This window comes from Rhipicephalus sanguineus, chromosome 4, assembly GCF_013339695.2.
Source record: "Rhipicephalus sanguineus isolate Rsan-2018 chromosome 4, BIME_Rsan_1.4, whole genome shotgun sequence".
NCBI lineage: Eukaryota > Metazoa > Arthropoda > Arachnida > Ixodida > Ixodidae > Rhipicephalus > Rhipicephalus sanguineus.
Genome location: NC_051179.1, coordinates 62,822,189 through 62,843,355, shown reverse-complemented (window position 1 = coordinate 62,843,355; position 21,167 = coordinate 62,822,189). Strand labels below are relative to the sequence as shown.

General features: G+C 42.8%; 2 protein-coding genes across 6 annotated transcripts in view; both read right to left on the bottom strand.

Moving 5' to 3' along the window:
• The window catches only part of LOC119390101 (ADP-ribosylation factor-like protein 6-interacting protein 1), a 351,524-nt gene extending 343,327 nt beyond the window's left edge, over positions 1-8,197 (bottom strand). For both annotated transcript variants that reach the window (XM_049414662.1, XM_037657649.2), the window contains exons 1-4: positions 8,032-8,197; positions 3,583-3,713; positions 2,317-2,436; positions 1,191-1,308 (exon numbers count right to left, since the gene is read on the bottom strand). In XM_049414662.1, coding sequence (XP_049270619.1) covers positions 1,191-1,308; positions 2,317-2,436; positions 3,583-3,713; positions 8,032-8,064 — 402 coding nt within the window. In that variant the 5' untranslated portion in view covers positions 8,065-8,197. The remainder of the gene's footprint in view (positions 1-1,190; positions 1,309-2,316; positions 2,437-3,582; positions 3,714-8,031) is intronic.
• A 1,920-nt stretch (positions 8,198-10,117) lies between these two features.
• On the bottom strand, positions 10,118-21,099 carry LOC119390100 (Golgi SNAP receptor complex member 1). Of its 4 annotated transcripts, none has more exons than XM_049414658.1 (8): positions 20,928-21,099; positions 19,226-19,331; positions 17,278-17,356; positions 15,489-15,685; positions 13,952-14,023; positions 13,090-13,119; positions 11,480-11,567; positions 10,118-10,508 (listed from the first exon to the last, which is right to left on the bottom strand). In XM_049414658.1, the coding sequence occupies exons 1-8, from the start codon at positions 20,956-20,958 to the stop codon at positions 10,386-10,388; spliced, it is 726 nt and encodes a 241-aa protein (XP_049270615.1). In that variant the 5' UTR covers positions 20,959-21,099; the 3' UTR covers positions 10,118-10,385. The 4 variants fall into 4 exon arrangements, with proteins under 4 accessions (XP_049270615.1, XP_049270616.1, XP_049270617.1 ...); XM_049414659.1 differs by having other exon boundaries at positions 10,118-10,510; positions 11,485-11,567; XM_049414660.1 differs by lacking the exon at positions 13,090-13,119.
• Positions 21,100-21,167: the final 68 nt, after the last annotated feature.

Genomic DNA, 21,167 nt, shown 5'->3' with positions numbered 1-21,167 from the left:
ACTTGATTATTTGCACTTTTCAGCGGTTCCCGATGAGTCCGAATAAACAGTCAGCAACTGTATATGAAACAGACAAATGCAAACAATGTGAATCCAGAGCCAAAATGGAACATATATTAAGGGAATGCCAAGAGGTTAGTGACAATACTGAGAACGCGGCTTCTTGTGACAGCCTTCGTGCGCCCTGGGAGGCGGCACTGCCCAGGCCCTCCCCAGGATGGATAGTAACTGGGGAAGTGTTACGGTAAGGTTTCATGCTTAGATGCAGTGTGAAGATATTGACACAGAAACAAGAACTGAGCTTTGTGTTCTCGTATTTCCTAACATGTTTTCGACCTGCAGCTAGGACAGCTTTCAGCCAGTTCAAGTCAAGACTGAAGCTACAGGCCTGCACAAAAAGAAAGGCATGCCCTGAGGGGCGTGAAGATCAGTGCTCGTAACTAGAGATGGGCGAATAGTGAATTTGAGGTTCGAAGCGAATCCGAAGTGAATAATGATTTGGTCAAATAATTTCGAATCGAATAGTTCTAACAGCATTTACCGCATATTATTAAGAAAATGCGCATTTTTGTCATGACCCTTTCACAATATTTTTAAGGATTGGAACTAGGTATGAGTGAATGTCACTTTTTTGGTTTAAAATGAAGCAGCCTTGAATAGTATCAAGATTTGAATAGCGGTAGGGTTATAAGTGGTGCAATACGTTACAATTTAAAAATTACTATACTCAGCACATATAAGCCCGTATAACACGCTGCTAAACTTTAAAAAATATGTACATTTAACCTTGAAGTGTGGCTTCGCGGCAGTGCAGATTTCCCCTGGATGGGTTGTTTCACGGCACAGCAACCAGACGCTGCAGTGAAACCACCTTTACAGGGGGGTTATGTGCGGTCAAATGTATACATATATTCGTTCATTTCGAATACTTCGAAATTTCGAATAATCTAAATTCGTATCGAAGTGAATTCGAGTACTGTAATATTCGTTTGAATATTCGAAATGCTCGAATATTTGCCCATCCCTACTCAGAACACAGGATGAACACAAAGACGAAGGAAAATTGAGATAAGACAACTCCTTGCTTCTTTAGCAGTTGCGTTCAATCTGTACTATGAATACTGAAGATGTAACAATTTTGCTGAATTCTTATGGTGCCAGAGCGCAGAGGGTACAACTGAAAAACGCACCGCCTTGGGTTTGTCCTGTTTGGCCTTCTTCAGGGACGCGCATGCGCTGACCACCGACTGCCACGCATGTACCGCTTCGAGGCATATGTCGTGCAGCTGCCGTTCATGCTGGCTGGTCCTGGAAAATAAAAAAAATAAAATAAGTAAGGGACAGGAAAAGATAGTCCTTAGTGAGTGCACAGTGCAGTGACAGTGATAAATCCTCTAACGAGCAGCACACTGATTTCCTCTTAGTGAAATTTGCTACTGCGATATTGAACAGTCGCTGTGCATACATGTTAGATGTCCAGCAGCAGCAGGAGGTGCAATATCTATCAAAAAAGCGCCATTTTTGCTTTTCTTTATCTAGAGCTCTACTTTTAGATTTTTCAGCTAACAAATCCCACCTTCACTAACTTCTTTTTGAAACTTCTTTTCGCACCCGAGTGACAAAACGCAAAATTACATTAACCAGCACGTCAATGATGTTCTTGCGTCATTAAAAAAAGTAGCTAGCAAAAATGTCATTAATTTTCACAGTGAAGACATGCAGGAGGAATGCTTAGCTTCCTAGGAATGACGGATGCCTGAATTTACATTTTCTTTCTTTATGCACTAGAGCATTTCTTCATTAGAAAATGTTTGAGAGCCAGCCGTTTGTGATAGCAATTGCGATAATGACCCGCAACTTGCATGACTATGCTCAACTGCAAACTACGAGAGCTTTGTGAATACTGGTTAATGCTTTCTCTTGTTGCCCATAACAATTACAATAAGAAACGGTGCCAAAAGGTTCCCTGGTTTGCTTTAATGCAAACAGATGAAGAGAGGTGTTCTGCAATAGTCCACTAAGTGGGCAGTCTGTTTCAGTCAGCATTTACTGAATCGATTTCAAGAACCGGTGATACGGTGCCGGTTGTCTGCGCCAGTGCCATCACTAGAGATCCAGCTGGTCAACGTGCACTGAATGGACAGTCCATTTCGTGGACTCTTGAAGGGGAAAAAATGTCATACACCTGTATGTAGCATGAGGCTACGAGGAAACTCGCACGGGTTTCTCAGAAAGTAAAGCTTCCCACTTGATCAATTTTCCAGAAATAAGGGAGGGGGAACAAGAGAGAAAGAGGAAACAGAAGTTCATTTTCACCATTTGTCAGGACTGCAAAGTTGAGCCAGCAGCAGTGGGACGAGATAGTCGAGCAGGCACACCAGCATGCCAATCAGTGAGAAGGTGGTCAGCAGGGACGGCTCCAGGTACCACAGCAAGCTGCACAGTCATTTGCATCTTGCGTTCAGATAATGACAAAACCCAGCACCTCCTCAAACTACATGCCTGGAACATCACTTTCTTTCCCATAAAAAGCACCGTACCGCTTGCTGCGACCAAGTACTGCAACAGAGCAACTCGCCATAGCCCTGTTTAGTCATGCGACATGATGCGACGTCTCGCAACTGCTCAGAGGCAGCCCTTGGAGGCAGCAGCAAGGGCTGCCTCTGAGCAGTGTGCCTCCACAGGCGAAAATAGAAGAGGCATTGAAAGTGCGTTTGTGGATCCCATTCCAGGCATGCAGTTACACGAGGCATTGCCAAAATCTCAAGGGTTTTGTTATGTAAGACTTATAAGGATATGCAAAAACCTTTGCTTCAGTTATTGAGTGCAGGTAAACAAGAGAGCCTGGAATGAATATTTCAACAAGGCTCATTTTTGCCAGTCTGTCAAAATATTGGACAGTGTGTCATTACGAACGCACTTTTAGTTTAACACAAGCAAAATGAAGCCTTACAACCTAAGCCAAGTAAACTCCATAAATTATCTCATTTTGAGATTTTTCACATGTTGTATCCTTACCATGATCTGTACAAGCAATTCATTCTAACTGCATGATGCATAGTATATTGTACTGCAAAGATTTGATGACATTCATAAAGTAGGCGTTTCACATTATGGGACGAGTTCCATTTTACATTCGGCGAGTAAAGTGCTTTCCACAATGAGTAAAACCTTCACTATCGAAGATTACGGCACAAGTACTAACATTGGAAAATATTCTATAATAAAATTCTGAACTTGTAATAACGTGTCTTGTGTTACGTAAGTAAATACTATATTAATTATTAGGCCTCCTTGGCGCTCTTTTTGCCATTACACCTGTACACTCCTTTAGACTTCACATGTACGTGGTATAATTATCACCGATATATGTCAACATTTCAATACACAACTGACATGCACTAGTAATTTTTCTGCGCAATCACTTTCTTCTGTAACGTCGCATTGACAAAATATTATGTAAAGAAAATTAAATGTGACAGGGGAGAATTTTTCCACAGTCAAAGCTCAACTAAAACAATTGAGTAGAAGACAAGATGAGACTTTTATTGCAGTACTAGTATGTAAAGCATGGAAGCTTACAGGAAGACTGTGGTGATAGCACCAAAGATGCAACCCGGGTAGTATGGCTGACTCCAGAGCAGGACAGAGTGCAGGGGAAGCACCACTTCCCGCCATCCTTCCAACTTCAGCCTCAGCTTCTTGGCCTGATCCTGCATTGGAAAGTGGCCGCCAATCACTAATCTCGAAGACACTCTGTTGAGACAGGACTACAAGATCATCACTCCATGACCCGGTAGTTACTAGGGCTTTATCGGAGCAGCTGCCGTCACAACTATAATGTGTCAGAGCAGATATTCCCAGAGAACGAAGGTGGATTTTTAAAGTAAAGAAACTGACAATGACATAATTACGCTTGTCTAGAGATTATATATAATGGCTGTTGCTTTTAAATACTCAAAAAGCATTTTTAAAGGGGCCCTGCAATAGTTTTCCAAATAATCGTCGAATGGCTTCATTAACAGAGCTTACTGCCTGATGAATTGACTGCTGCAAAAATTTTTATAATCCGTCAAGTATGAGCGAAGTTATAGGGATTTGTCACACATTTTAACAATTTTTTCTCTCCTTTTGCAGTGTGATCGCGCGTGCGCACAGGCACGTGGCGGCCTTTTGTGGTGGCCAAAGTAGCTCACGATGCTCAAATCAGCCAATGGCTGTAGACTTTGGGTTTACAGCGTGGTCATTTGGGTTTATGCCATCATTTGTCGAGAGAAGAGCGAGCGATTGCTAGCCGACTTTGAGAATTCATTGTAAATTCCAGGCCGCATGCTGCACTATTATGTTTGGCTCAAGTGTTCTCAGGGGCCTCGACTACCGATCGGCAGCATTTTCTGTCTATGCTAAAAAGTGTTACAGGGTCCCCTTCAAGAGGTACTAGATGTTGCTCACTCAGTGCTAATTGCACATGTAATGATATGTGGTACTTGTAAAACACAATGTGGAACTTTATTTAGCTCTTGTGCTTCATAATGTGAACAGGTAATTGAAAAGTGCATATGGTTAACGGTTTGTGACATGGAGTGCCAAGCAAGTTGTTTTCCCAATAGGAAGAAGCTATGGGTCAATAGCATTGTTTGCGCAATTCGTAGGTGTCAAGGAGTGACATCACAGAAGCGATCCTTGTGTCCTGTGTTCACTTAAAGTCCTTTGATTACGTGAAGCTTGTGGTTCATTTCCTTGTCCAATTTTATCCGACAGGCTTTGCAGATGGTAGCTTTCAAGTGTATTTTATATAAGTTCGTTGACTGACCACAGTCTTTTGCAGCAGCTGCTAGCATATCAGCTTTTCATGTCCAGGAACACTGCACCCACGGTGTACAGCTATGCAAGATAATATTTTACAATTGCAATAGCAAAAAGGCTCCTATAACTAAATACCAGGAATTAATGAGACATGAATATGCTAACTCAGCTATGCGCGTAATCTCTCCAAAATCCTCGGCATCCCAGCCTGCATGCAGTATTCAATGTCCGTTTCAGGCAAGCCTGAATATCACACCAAAGTATCATGTTACGTATCCTTTGAGTCAGCTAACGCAAGAGGGCAATTCCACGTCATCAAATTCTCCGCCAGTTTTGCTTTGGTCAATGCCTCAGAATGCTGAACATAAAGAAAAAAGAATGCAGATACAAATTCTATTACTATGCAAGTAGTGAAAACTCAATGCAAAGGATCTTAGTTGCAGCTGTAGATATTGAAAACATTCAGTGAGATTTGTTGACAGGACGTGATGTAGTGCGCATGATGAAGCCACCACATCCCACTGCTTCTAAAGCACGAGAAGTGTTTAACATTTTTGATGACTTATCTTTTTTTATTAAACCTGTTATCTTTACTTCTCAGTAGCAAGTGAGAACATAAATATGAGTTTAGTAGTGTTCTTTGTTCAGTTAAGACATCGGTTAACAGATTGGGTAGTAACAAGAGACAGATGTGCATTAGCTAGATTAAATGCAGGGGGGGGGGGAGGGAAGAAAATAGAATGTCATCAGTAGCCCACTTTATAAAGGCTACCTCTGTAGCATTTGGAAAGGACAAAAACATAACAAACTAATAGACAAAGCCTAAGGTGCTGTGCCAAGAATGAGGGCACTCCTGGCAGACAGTTGAAAAATAAAAAGCTAGCAATATTTTGATAAACGGTAGCTATCGCACCTTGCAACAGAGCAGATTTCTACTACAAGGAGCAAAGTAAACAAGTTAGTATGTCACACACAAGGTATTCGAGCTATTAGAAAAAAAGCAACAACAAAGCAGAAAAAAATGAGATTGAGAATAAGTATGAAACCTTTCCCTGTACAAAACACAAAGCTTCAATGCACCAGCATAACAAAGTATAAAAAGAAAAAAGAATGCGAAAGAAAATGCTATACATATATTTTTTTTCACGCTTGCACTTTTGATTAGTTTACCGTGTCAGTGGTTGCAACTGAGCTCGCGAGCGTGGAGCAAAACAACAAAAGAGCCTCTTCCTACTTGGCTCTTGGAGAGCTGCCAATCGAGGGGGGGACCTTTAAACAGCATGCGTGCCACTGCGGGCCGTCCGAGGTGTTCAAACTTAGCAACTGCAATGCACCTGCAAACCTGACTTAAAAGTGGAGCAGCTTCTTAATGACACGCAGTACATTTTGCAGCCAGGCGGCTGATGCAAATTGTACGCGCACGCATACTACGATGTGTCTGGCTGAACATGCTCTGAATGCGAACTGTATTTCGTTCAGTGACATTTCGCTGGGGCTGTCCGGAAACAACTGTTTCCACCGTCTGCGAAAACTCGGGCAAAAAAAGAAATCAATAATAGTGCAACCGGCGCTTTCTGCTTGGCATGTTTTGAGGCCACTGCAAATGCTGCTAACACCTGCTTGGTTTGCCCATGCTCGGTGAGCTGAATCTGATTGCAGGCGGGAAGATTCTAAGAGATGGCAGCTCAGTGGCTTACACAGGAGTCAGTCAGAAAAATGTTGAAACTTAAAATTACAGACAGACATTGAGTTCGAGAAAACTGGTTCTAGCATGCCCGCTTATTCAAATTAAGTTGTCCCACTCAACTCAGAACTAGTGTTCTCTTCTGCCCAATGGACTAAGGCATAAGCATTGTGCAGCTCATATTTCCCGCAAAGCTTCGCTTTTCTACAGGAAATTATGAAAGTGAAGTAGCATGCATGTTTACCTAACTTTGTTTACAATGGCAGACATCGAAACAACAAATGTGTGAACGGAAGCATCATACTATGATATTCAAACCGACTGAAAGTCATAATCCATCCGTTCAAAAAAACACGTCATGCATATCAACTATCCACCCATTTGACTTGTGAATAAATCACATTAGTAACTGTGAAGCCCCTTGGGCACTGCGCCTACAACGGTGTGAGCCGATCCCCAAGGATCACTCAGTCCAGTCGCAATCCTCTTGGGTACCCACGTGAAGTGATGAAAATAGCATACGTACCCAATCAACGCTATCTTTGTGTAGCCTATTCTAAAACTGCCTAATTACATCATATCACTCACACGTTACACCAATTTTTTTAAGTGCTGCCAGTCAAAGAGCATGATCGTATTTTTTTTTATTTTAGTAAAATTTCAGCGACAAATTCTGGGAGCGCTACAGAATACGGTGAACCTGCAACCGACGATACTGTATCAGCACTTCAAGATTTGTTTTACCCACTCACAACTGTTTCTAGCTTTTTCCTGCTGATCGGTGACGCTAAATATGTGCAACGTATGCCAAAAAAATAAACAGCAAAGGCCATTATTGCGAACGAAATCCGTCGTTCGAGCACACATTGACGGCGTCTAATCAAACAAAACTGTGTGTTTTGATAAGCACGCTGCACACGACTGGCAACATAACACTTACCTCACGAACAAGGAGATTCTCACGCCTGATTTCACCGAATGTTACAAATCAGCGTCACATATTCCGCGTTTTTTTTTTCTTTCCTTTTAGCGATGCATCTTTGCAATCGAGTTAAGTAAGTGCATTGGGGGACAAGGCTGCGGGTAAAATGAGCGCGCACAGGAATGCAGAGCAATGCGGGAATGTCACCTTTCCAGGATGAAATTTCGCGCGCTCATTACAGGCGATGTAAATAGTTCAGAAGCTAGAGTAAAAAAATTCACACCCTCACTATGGATACTCACGAATGCACTGCGCACAACGCGCCCAAGCCGTGTAATCAATTTTCAGCAGCGCGTTCCAAGAACGCGCGCAACGCTCTGAATACGAAAAGCTTTTACATTTGAACTAACTGTGATCACAAATCATATTAGATAATTCTCAGGTGTCAGTGAAGCAGAGCGACCCTACTAAGTGATGGCACTCGAGAGAAGCTTCCAACGCGGTATTCTTTCATCACCGATTTTTGTTATGCCCGTTTGTTGATCCCATGACTCATCTTTGTACGCGCTACTCAAAGGAGGTGTGGTCACCGGAGAGAACGCTTTGCATGCGCGCTTACCTGTTCTTGAGAAGTGTACTTTGCATTATCCATGACTCCCTCTTAGGACTGAAGAAAACAACTGCAACAGCAAGCTCGCGAGTCTATAAATGGGTTCGCAACGCTTTTGCCCGCTCTCCACAAAAAGCTGATCGAGGAAGAAGGCAGGCCTTATCGTTCAGTGAGCTGTGGCGGTGGTGAGCACAGAGGGCGCCACGAAAAGGATTTTTTGCTGTGTAACTGTTCTAAAAAGATACATTCACTGCACAATAGCTAGTTGTTAATCAATGATTACGAGAGCAAAAAACAGTGGGATGCTACATTAATGCACTGTAAAATTTCTGGCGGCCTTCGAGGCCCTGTTTACTAGTAATTTTCCGCACACTCCATATTTTTATTTTTTTTTACCGTAACTACTGTACCGTAGCACAGTGCTCTTTGTGCCATAGAGTTTCCTACAATTTTAGGAAACTCTATGCTTTGTGCGTCCCCAGCACACTAAAAAAATTATGCTTATCAGTGGAGGGCAAATATTCATGAAAACGCGTTTTTAACACAAGCGTCATGCCACGGCGCACCCAGAATTGAAGGATACCACTTCCGTCACGGATGTGACGTCAGTAAAAGGGAACGTGGGTAGTGAGAGAAATTAATGCCATCTTCGACAAATCGCACCGGTGTGCACCGGGGCGCGCAGGCGCAACGATGACTGGACGAAACGGCGTACCAGGGCGCCCCGGTGTGCACCGGTGATATTTGTCGAAGATGCCATAAGAAAAAAACCTTCCTGAGTTACACCGTTCGGGAATCGAACCCAGACATTCTGCATTGCAGTCAAGTGCTTTACCACAGAGCCACACCACTGCTTGGAATTTCATCGGAAAAAAAAATTAATGCAGCATCGCACTAGTGCTGCCAAGCCTGAAGGAAGTGCGGAGCTGGGCGTCCTTCTTTGTTTCTCTCTCTCCTTTTCTCTTTCAATTTCTTCCCTTTCTTTCTCGCTTGCTTACTTTTCCTTCCTCATTCTGTCTATGCTATGCTTTACTCTCTCCCATCCTCCTCCTCATTTTCCTTTCTCACTCATTCTCCCGCTCACTTTCTCGCTTCCTTTTTCTTTCTTTGAATCTTTCTTTCTCATTCTATCTCTCACTTCCCTTTCCCACCCCCTTGCTAAACTATACAAGACTACGCTATGCTCTGCTGGCGTGCCTGAATAGCCTAGTGGTTACGATGTTCGCCTTCGTGGGAACACAGGTTCGAATCCGGCGTCGCCAAGAATCTCTCTTCGTACTCGTTCTCTCACCCATCAGGTTATAGCATCCCGTGCCAGAGAAATCGCCGCACGTGTTTTGGGAGCAAAGAAGAAGATGAAGACGACAACACTGACGACCAAGAAGAGGAAGAGCGCGTGTTGGTTCTAGATGATCATTTCTGTTTTAGCGTTGCGGACAAATGGCCAGCCTAAACAGCTCCGCAGTCAAAAACCAAGAGGTGTTACGTCAGACGAGGAGCAACATTAACAGGTGTAATCTTGTGTGGCAGAAGCATAGAATAGCACCAGGTGGCACACCATGGGAATTCAGCAACGAGTTTTCAATAATTTAAAATCACTAGCCACAGCATGAACAAAGTGTGCAGCTATATATAGCTATATATGTCAACGCTTACTTACAGACATATAGTGGGTACTTCACAACTGTACTCGCAGTAGGTGATCTGGGAGAGTTCACGACTGCTAATGTCATGTGCAAGGACATTTCTTCCCTCACAGCTAGTATCGATATGCTAGGCAGAGATGTTGCAGTGGGTGTCAACATGCACACATCCATGTATAAGGCTGTCATACTGGCCCAAAAGCAGCCTCAACTACTTCTGTGGAGCAGCCTTCTATATGAGGCAGGTTTAACTTTCTTGTTATGAATGATTCTTATGAAAGAGAAAGTAAGAATCGCTTGTCTTTTCAAGCACCCACATTTACAAGGCAACGACAATTCTCCTGTTGTGACTGGAGAGGTTTCTTTCTAGCCACTATTATTCTGTGGGAGCTCCCAGATAGCAGCATCAGCACACATTTATTCACACAGGGTTAAAACATGACAAGCATATGAATCAAAATACTTTATTCCCGCTTAGAAAACAACAAACGCGAGTTACAGCCGTGCAATGCCTCTTTCTCTTCACCAGTAGCATAAAGGTCCATTATGTACAGGCGTATAATATATATATATATATCTTACAGTCAACGCGAATGGGAGGAGGGGGAGGGTCAATCAACCACGACCTTTGTTTCCATTAAAAACGCACTCGAGTTTCTAGGAGGAGCTTGGGCACGAAAAGCTAGAGACGCGGTTCATCGGTGTCGGCAGCCACGAGTTTCAGCGAGTAATGTACAGCAACAGCAGCACCGTGCAGGTCCCAATGACGAGGCCCAGAATGATGGAGTCCCTCCTCTTGCGCAGGTTGATCCTTTGCACCAGGCTGTTAATCATGGGGAAGCGGTCGTCAGTGCTGTTAAGGAATAGACTTCACCAGGCAGTCATACTGCTTCAGGAACTCGCGCTGTCAACACTCGCGCATTCCTTAAAAGTGCAGCCCAAGCCACCAATGAACGCGTATTGCCAATGTCCAGTGCATCAGTGGCCTTTGTTAAATGTATTTTATTCATGCCATCAAAACAGTAGCTAGCTAGCCAACTATGTTCAGTACAAAATGCCCGCTCCCCACAACTCCATACAAGCGATAACCGAGCTCACCTCCCCACAAAGCAACTTAAAACTCCGTCGTATTCCTTGCAAGACGTGCTGGACAATGGTATGCATTGAGCCACCGTCCTTCTTGGCGCACCCTCGCACGCTTTTCCTCAAGCCTACAGTGTATGAGATGGGTGATGGGTTTCTATAACACTTGAATTTCATGAAAGAAGGGAATTTAAGGGCTCAGTTAAAATTATGGCAAAAGTTCACTTTCTTAAATTGCAAGAACCAGAAGCTCAAATGTCTGCAACAGTGAAACTAATAATAAAAAAATAAAAACAATTGCTGGGGTTTAACATCCCAAAACCACGATATGATTATGAGAGACGCCGTAGTGGAGAGCTCCGGCAATTTTGACCACCTGGGGTTCTTTAACGTGCACCTACATCTAGGCACACGGGCCTCAAGCATTTTCGCCTCCCATCGAAACTGCAGCTGCCGCAGTCGGGATTCGATCCTGCGACCTGCGGGTCAGCAGTCGAGCACCATAACCACTAGACCACCGTGATGGTTAACTGGCACTGAGTTGTGTGAACCAGGCATTCCAGGCACTAAGGCCATATGTTAAGACAGCGTTGTTGCCTCATGAAGTTTCAGTGCTGGTTGCAAACACGATAACCGTGATTATCAATATTTACACGTACCAAATGCAGGGAAGTGCCAACAGAGATAGCAAGATAAGACACCCGTGCAAAAGTGAAAAACTGCAGCCAAAGGATACTGGCTAGAGTGGTCATCTTGGTCTGAATGGCCTTCAGGGCGTTGCGCTGACTCAGCAACTCATCCTTTGTTCGAATAGCGATGCTGAAACAAAAAATATGCCACGAATTAATTGCAATACAAATATGTATCTAACAAAAATTGCATTGGGCAGCGGCAAGCAGTCCAGTGCTATTCATGCACTAAGTACATTACAAATATTAAAATCGCAAACTTCGAACAGCCTCAGAAGGATGCACTAAAGCAAATGTTCACCAACGTGACAAAATTACTGTGACATTGCTCCGAAATATAACCCACGATTTGTAAATGAGACTTGTAAATCTTGCGAGGACAAACTGATGACTGCCCATGAGGCATAAGCCAATGCGAGAGATCTGGGCCCGTATTCTCAAAAGGCGACAATCGCAAAAGTATCGCCTTTGGTGCGCGCTGATTGGCTATTGAGCAAACCGGAAAAGTTAGGGCGCCATCCGGTAATTCCGCCGACGTCAATTTTGCGTCATGGTGCCCGACGGTGCTCTCGACATATTTGCAATAAACGAAGGTACCGTTAACCGTCAGTTCGTGGTGAAGTCTAGCATTTCGGTGACGTAGGCGGTAGCTTCTAGTATTCAATCCTCGGTGGATATACGCAGCAATTTTTACGCTGAAGCTTTCATCGAGCATTACCTTGGGGTGTTATCAGCACTCGTTCTTTGCCAGCGCGTGTTTTTTCGTGGTTTGAACATCCCAGGAACATGAACCGTGCGTTGCGCGCGTGGCTTATCGTGAGCCGGCAACATGTTGAGATCTTGAGACGATGTCGCTGCGACGGCACGCTACAGCTGAACTCTCCGAGTACGCCGTGTTAAACTCTCAACGAAAATACGTTTCACGCAAGGTTGCATTCTTTAAATATTATACTGTGCATTAAATAATCAAACAAAAAACCGTTGAAAGCGCTTTCAACACGTCTTACACTTCAAGTAGCCACAGCCAAGCCGGCCAAGCCTGGCCACTGTGTAGAAGCAGCAGCACACGCTCGAAAACGCCGCACTCGGGTTGTTCTGCTCTTGCACGGTGCGCGCACTCATGTGTTGTGAGACATTCGTACAACCAACGGCCAGTTGCAACAATGACGTCACAGGCAAGCGTTTTTTTTACTTACTGAACGCATCAAATTCTACGTCACCAAACGCGATACTATCGCCTTTTGCGATCGTTTGGGAATACGGGCCCTGTCCACTTCAGACATTTCAGCAGATGCATTCTTTATGCAAAGCGGTAATTTTCAGCTATGTGTACCAAAGAATCCAAATTCAATAACTCACCCCAGGAAGTGCAACAGCTTTAATTTTTCTTAAGTTTAATGAATTCCACTTGGCTCGGTCAAGCATTTACTTAATCAGAGCAAATTTGAGCTTCATTTGCATAGGACAGATTTCAGCATATCTATAAAGACTAGACAAAGGGCACTTGTAGGATTTACTTCATGGTTGCACTATCATTCTCACTTTCATGAGGCTATGTTCACAGCAGTGAGTGCTATACACAACAATGCTGTAGTAGTCTATTATAGAAATGAATAACTACAAATAAAAACAACAGAAAGTGTTTTGCTTACTTTATCTGATCATGTACCATCCGGTCTGAGCTGAAATTAAAGAGAGAAGTATGAAACAAAGCTTTGTCAGGCAGTGATACTAGTATAGTAAATGAATTGTGCCTCTTGTCCCCATCATTTGTGTTATTTGTCAAGCTATCCACAAGACAAGTTTGCTTTTGTATGCTCCTATAAAACAATATATGCAGTAGTACTTGTACAACAGATAACAGGAGCTCTATAGCATAGCCAACCTGAAACAGGACCTCACGTAACCATGCCACAAATGTAACGCACCCCTCCCAACCAGGGTTTTGCCCATCACTATGCAATAAGCTCAGCCACCAGGCAATTGAGCCTTGCAGAAAAACCAACAGTTTTACGGGAACAGATGTCAGCCTAAAATACGGTCAAACTTTGATATACAACAAAAAGGGGTATACTGATTTATCAGATAAACAAGGAAGCAGATACAAAGTTAGTAAATGTTTATATTAGTCACTTATTATGGCATTCCCGCTTATAATGAATATAGGATGTAATAAACAACTTTGTTGTGTGGTAGCAATGCTTATCAAATGTTTTTTAAAATATGACAGCCAAACCTAATGTTTTTTAAAATATGACAGCCAAACCTAATATGGTGGTAATTTTCAACATGACCTCACGGCACAAAAACAGCCACACCATTCAGTGTGAAAAATTTGCGGTCTGAAAAGACAGGCATAAAGAATGTAGACAGAATATTGAAATGAATAAGACATGATTTAACACATGCCTTTGCTTTGTACGCCTACCATTTCAAACCACAAACACTCAGCAACTTTCTGTCATTCCAGAAAAAAGAAAAAGAAGCTAAGAACTCTCTCCACCGTACACCAACCTTTTCAGGTGCTCGTGTTCTTTTAGGTAGCCCTCTGACCGCCGATTGAGGCTTGATGAGTTCTTATAAGAGCTGCAATGAAGAGAGAGAAAGAGAATGCATGATGCATAACTCGCAGTCTGATTGAGAGGCAAAATGCTGTGCAAAAAAAGGAAGAAGGAAAGACTAAAAGCTATGTGTCACAGTTTTTCTATAAACCTGCTTCGGCAACGGAAAGAAAAACAACCACTGGATTATTTTCCCCCTTGCACAATTTAACATACCAACAATTAACACGTACGCCACATAAGCAGGTTCCAAGCACAAACTGGAATTTCATTCAGCCTAACCAAGGACACTTCCTTAGGAACAAAAGGTGTCCTGTGATCATGACATGTTGCACTGAAGCAGCCAAACACGCAAGCTAAATGAGACACGCACCACTTTTCTCTTTTCATGTTTCACATAGAGGTAGTGATGAAAAATTCATAAACAGGGTTTGTGTGCTGGAGCCGACGTCTCGAAAAGCGGAATTGTCTTCTTCAAGGCTGCTTCAATTATTGGACATTTTAAAACATCGGCAGCAGATTATGCCAACAGCACCATGTCTCAAGCATATCTTCTCTGTATTGTAGTCCGTTTCGCACGCTGCACACGAGAGTCTCACTACTAGAGGCACTGTTTGCTGTACTAACTTTCCGAATGTCCCTGAAAGTTATTTCTGCATAAATAACTAAGGAGGAAGCGAAGGATAGAGGTGTGTGACAGGTACTAGAAACGCCCTTCTAGACTTTTGCGGATTCCAAAGACTGACATTTCAGGAAAACCCAAGTAAATAGGTGTTCGCACACCCTGCCTTTAATTGTAACAATAACTAATTTAATTGTAACAATAACAATAACTAGTTTACTATTTCCACCAATACAGTGCAATGTTGATGGAGGGGGTGAAAAAAGAAGCGACTAACCATTTGACTAAGTCCTCCCCCCTCTATTTAAATCAGGCATAGGTGGTGGTGGCAACAGAACACGTAGTAAAATGATCACAGTAACTGGCCCAAGTTGCAGAGGCTACACACACATCACTTATCTTTCTTTTATTTCAATACACTGCAGGCCCTTCATGACCCGTGCAGGATTATGTACATGAATACATGAAAGTACATACATTGCCAAAAATTCATGGTGAAAATTCAATACACTGAATGAGGTTCATGAAAGAGTCAGTGTGATTGCGATACACAATATCGTTAGATAAATTATTTCAGTGGGGGATAGCCGACGAAGTGATTACACAATTAGAGTGATTATACATGGCAACAATGAAGGTTATCGACAAATATGAAACAGCAAGAAGCCTTTTTTATGTCTTTTTCCCCATTATCAATTTGGCAACGACGTGCAAGCTGCGGCGACTCTTACTGGACTTGAGATTGAATGCGCTTGCTCTAAATGGGCATGCAAAAGTTAACATATTCTGGTCTATAAGCTACGTGCAACAGCCAGGTAAGACGGGAGGATTTGCAAAAGCTGTTTCAGCGGAAGCGCCACCTGCTTACTCTATGTCCTTGCGCACGGAGCCGAGGAGAAGGTCCCTCTCCCGGTGGGCCTGCACGTTGGTGCGCGTCTTGTGGAACTCGCGAACGTAGTCCTGCAGGATGTCCCGGTGGCGCTGCAGCGTGTGAAGGACCGTGGCGCTGGGAGCAGCCCCGCTCGACGTCTGCACCTGGCTCATCTGGTCGTTGACCTCACCCAGCTGCAGGGGAAGAACATGGCAAATGATTTATTTATTTTATTTATTTATTTCAACATACTGCAGCCTTGAAGGGCTGTCGCAGGAGTGGAGGTAGCAAATACAAAAATTGCAAAACAACACAAAATGTGCTGAACATGAAGGTCAATGGTCCATATTTCAATAGTGTGGAAAAGAAAACTATTAATATATGCATTAGTTTGGTGATGAAAAGGAGGCACACTCAGCTCATGATGATGTCTGGTGGATGTTGGTAAAGCAGATGTGATGTATTTGTTTAGTAAAGGAAATCGTGGAGAGTGAATCAGAATATGATGAGTTGAAATCAACGAAAGAAGGGGAACTTCTTTTTTTTTTTCGAGGGCTCATTTCTTTGTTAGACACAGTAAAATGAACCGTAGAGACAATTAGGCCAAAAAAAGCATAAGGGACATTAATTGTCTTTAACTGTAGCAGAGTAATTATAACATAAATTGAAATGAATTAAAGTGGAGAAATCGCCCTTTCCGTTGGTGAGATCCGAACCTACAACCTTCGAATTACGCGTCCCATGCTCTACCAATTGAGCTACGACAGAGTTGGCTACTACTTCCGTCATAGCCCAACAAAGTGGGTGGGGAGGCGCCTTCCGCGGTAGCTCAATTGTTATAGCGTCAGATGCGTAATTCGAAGGTTGTGGGTACAGATCCCACCGACGGAAAGGGTGATTTTTTTCTAGTTGCAAAGAAGATGCGTGACACCAAGAAAGCAACAAAGGCCACTTTTCCAAAAGCAGTCTGAATTTCATTTCTGGATAAAGATAAGAAATTTCATGTTTCAACTTATGAGAATGAGGAAACAAATCTCTAGAGCAACAAATTCCTCGTATGTGTATGCACAACAAAACTGAAACGAAAAATGACAGTGAACTTTACTCGGGTGAAATTCTCAGCATAACCACTAGTGGTGATAACAGAGGGCCTTTCTAGCATTTACTTTTTAAATACTCTTCCTTACATTTTTATTGATGTCAAGACTGCAGGGCAGTTAGTAATTAAGCAATACTAAACCTATCAATTAAAGTCATGCAGCGGTGGCGCAGTGGTTACGGTGCTCAGCTGCAAACCCGAAGGTCATAAATTCAATCCTGACCGCTGTGGTCACATTTCAATGCAGCCGAAATAATAAAGGCCCGTCTGCTTAGTTTTAAGTGCCTGTTAAAGAACCCCAAGTGGTCGAAATTTCTGGAGCCCTCTACCACAGTGTGCCTCATAATTATATTGTGGCTCTGGCATAAAAAATTCCCCTATATTATTATTATTAAAGTTATGTTAGGAAAAGGAGTCTTCAACTCTTCTAATCATTCATGGTATGTTCCTGACATCACGACTTTATGGGAGTTAACTGATCAGTTTACCAACATCATTTTCGTTTTAGTAACACAATTTAAACATTGTGCCATTTATTTAAGAAGTGATATTGTCTATCCATTTTCACCTAAGTTAACGATTTCTGGAGAGTAAAAAAACAATAAAGTGATTGTAAAAGCTCACTGTGAATAGCCATAAAACACTCTGCATTAAATAAAAAAAAAAAGAGTAAAGAATTTTTCTTGCCTTGGATAGCAGCTGCTCAATTTCCAAGGTCATTGTCTCGAACATGTGGTCCCTGCCAAGCAACGGCGCAGTATCAAGGCTATACAAATCGAAAAGAAGCAAAAATACTCAGGTAAATGGGAAAACACTTCCTAACAAGGATGATAACTGTCACTGCAAGTTTCTTTATACCATATTTGCCGTCTTTAACATCCTGTGATCATAATTCACATGTTAGCATTAAAAAAAAAAGCAGAACAAAAAGGAAATCTTCATTGAAAGCAGTACAAGTGACCTTGAATGCTATAGAAAGACAGTGCGGTTGGCAGTGAGACGATAACAAACCACACGAAGGCAGGTATGTACAGCAGCAGGTGAAGATATGAGAAAATGCATAAAAAAAAGGACACAGAAGTCCGACAACTTTGTACTGATTACTAGTCTGTACTAACCCCCATGTTAAATCTCTGCTTCACTCATCTTAAAAAGTCCTTACAGTGCCATCCCTAAGTTTATTTTTGCCCAGTCTTACTTTCCCTATTTCAGTTACATTTTTTTTAGTTGTATAATATTCCCACATTTTCCACCTACCACCTACCAAAAGAGAGTTTTGAAAGTTTAGAGAACTTTTGCTGTGCCTTGATGTACCAAATATAAGGAAACACTGAACTCCCTCTATGACGTCAGACTGATGCCATGGATGGCAGCTGTTGGAATGGCATCAACTGGTGGTGGAATTTCAACGCTTGGCAAGCGGTTGTCCTGTGCATCAGTGTTCTTTCTCGGTCCTGTGTCGAATCCGCGCTACCCAGTATTTTAAGATATCAACACAAAATTAAAGACACTGAATTTGGTTTCTCTTCCAGTAGTCAACATCCTGCAGTGAAATTACCGAAAACATATTTGAAAAGAAATAGTTTCCTAGCGTAAGCTGATTAAGCCTTTTTTCATTGCTATCTCTTCCAATCAATAAACTTGTGCGGTATAGTGTTCAACCAAAAAAGTAAAGAAGAAAAGGACAGAACAGTGTGTGTGTGTGGGGGGGGGGGGGGGGGAGGAATTTGGAGATATGTGGAACAATACACAAATGTTACGCATGCCAATAATGAGAAGACCCATTGAAGTTCATGACGTACTGTGCACCTAAGCTCTACAGGGCCCCGCTGTGTGACAAAGTCTCAACTGGTGATTGCCCTAATGGAGTGTGTACTTTATCAGCTGCAGTAGATGTCGTAGTGACAACGCCCATCGAGTAATGTTGTGAAGTCTCACCATCGATAACCTCCATGTGATTTCTTCTTATGCCCTGTTTTTCCCAGATAAATGAGTGTTACGTATTCTGCACCATTCTAAGGAAAAAAATCAGTTGACAGTCGATACATGTGTTCCATCTATCCTGCCTTGTTGGTACTGCTCCCCATGGTAATCACATGCCTACTAGCCAAATAACATGGCAAGTAAAACCTTAAAACCAAGTCATTCAGACTGACATCAGGACTTGGTTATAAGCAGTATTTCACTAAAATCAGAGGAGCTACAGGAGAATTGCAACACGTGAATGTAAAAAAAAAAGCGAATAAAGTGATATTTTTATGTAGAGGATTTACTGCACGTTAACAGCAGGTGCTCGATACCCAATGGTGGAGTGACGTGGTTTTGTTTGCAGCAGCCAAATCATACTGCGCCTTATGCTGAAGTCCAACAGCAACTCTAGATTCAGCATGAACCCCATGCTGCACACCCACATATACGAGAGGATGGTTATAATGGCTCTTATTATAATGGCCTAACAATTTCACCTCATTAAATTAAGAGAAAACATTTTTTGAAGAGATGTTTTACTGAGATGACCAAGGTAAAAGTGCAATGCACATCGGCAAAGTATTCTTAAATCAAGCATACACATTTTTTGCCTTGGTACCAATTTCTTTCTTTGCAGATAGTACTGAATGCGACGTAGCAAACTCACCTTTCATTCTTGAGCTCTCTGGAACCAAAGCCGGTGCCAAGCTTGCTGAAGGAGACGAGCTTTAGGTCGATTTCATTTTCGAGGTGGCGCGCTTGTTTCCGTAAATCTGAAAAAAGATTGAGCACTAAGAAAACGCTTAGCAATACACGCAAGGTGGATGTTGACAGCAATTACGGATTTCACATTTACTGTGAAGTACAGAGTGCAGCACAGAGATGAAATACACGAGAATAAGGAATGGGTGTGGAATATTCCGTGACTCAATGACGATGCCTATGAAATCAAGCTACGGCCTAAGCTTCAGCAAGGTGAGTTCACAAAATGTTGTGTATAATCTGTGTTCTAAACTTAGGTTAATGAGTGCAATGGCTGAGGTTACCAACAGAAAGTTTGACATATTTTTCTTTTGAAAGTAGACAACAATGCTATGGCTACATCCTGCGAACTTTTTTTGAATTAACAATACAGTCATGATGAACGTTCTGTGGGTCCCAAGCAGAAAAACAAACACCTGTCAACGGCATGAAGGGGAAGATAGAAGCTTGTGATGAAAAAATCTGTAAACAGGGGGTGGGTGCTCACTTGTCTTCTCCAGCCTTGAAGATGACAAGTCCACTTGTCGAAACCTCGGCTCGAGCACCCACCCCCTGTTTACGGATTCTTTTCAAACGCCTGTGAAGTATGTTAACTGTGATTTGAACGTGTCTACAGTGGCTAGAGGAAATACAGGCACGTCACCTAGGCACTATACGTTTCAACTATCCAGCCTGAAGTTCATAACTTAATTGTTTCCTAAACTTGCTCTCTTGGTTGGTTTAGGAAGGAGTGTAGGTGATATCCCCCCCCCCCACCCAAAAAAAAAGAGAAAAAAAAAGTGGAAGGCTATACGTGTGAAAAGTTGTTTGACAAGGGATGCCTGTCCTGAATTTCGCTAGTTGTGTTTACGTAGGCAGCAAGAGTAGGCAAGTACAGAATATATACATACCCAAACATTAAGTTTCGCGGTACCTGAACGGCAAGAACACAGTTTAATAGGCGTACAAGGAAGCAAACTTCGCATACCTGGCTTTAACAGGTTTGTAGCGCCGGTTTCGGCGCCAATTGATGATGAGAAGATGACAGTTTAGGAAGCACCACTCGAAAGACAAACATAGGTTTAGCAGCGGCCACAGGTCCGCGAATTGTCACCGATATTTCTCAAACACAGCAAAAGCGCAGGACCGTCGTATGCGAGGAAGGTAGGCAGCCGAAGACTGAGCGCACTGAGTTAACGGGTCATTCTTTTTTAAAGACAGGCAAAACGAAACGTAACGCAGGAGTCATCGTACGTCAAAACGCGGAAAACAACACACCACGAATGCCTCATCGGTTCGCGATAACAATCTGAAGCTGCGCGCTTGCTCTGGTTCAGTCAGAAAGGAAGTAGTGCGCCCTGGCGATACACAAACGGGGGCGCGGCTTGACGAAAGACCCACTCCTTCACTTAATTACTGCTGCCAATCCATTGGCAAGTAACAACCACGTATGCTGACGATTGGCGAGCCTCGTACGACGGCTGGTTGACGATGTCATCCCCGCGCTGCTGCGCTTAGAGCTCAATATATACGCGGCCGGAACGAAGGTGAGGACATTACGTGCGTTATAAAGCGACAAAACACACAATGCACGCTGCCGGCAGCTACAAATGAATGCAATAACTTACCTTCCAACGCGTAACCAGCGGACGCCATCATCAACAGAAACAAAATGTGTGCAGCAGAATGATTCGTTCGCGAGGTTTCGTTGACAGCACTTAAAAAAAGAATTGAAATTTATATAACGTACATATTATCGCAATTAGTAGATCATAATATGCAAGAATAAAGGTTAGATACGTTGCGTGTGGTTTTTACAATCTACAATTATTTTCGGTTTTTCGACAGGCAACGCATCGGGTTTTGAA

What these genes read in the sequence shown, in the direction of transcription:
- LOC119390100 (XM_049414658.1), bottom strand. Translation starts at nt 20,958, where the DNA reads ATGATGGCGTCCGCTGGTTACGCGTTGGAAG. An exon ending in ATGGTACATGATCAGATAAA is followed by an intron (nt 11,568 to 13,089) that starts GTAAGCAAAACA and finishes TTTTTGTTTCAG; the next exon opens with CATCGCTATTCGAACAAAGG. An exon ending in TGACCACTCTAGCCAGTATC is followed by an intron (nt 10,509 to 11,479) that starts CTTTGGCTGCAG and finishes AGCACTGACGAC; the next exon opens with CGCTTCCCCATGATTAACAG.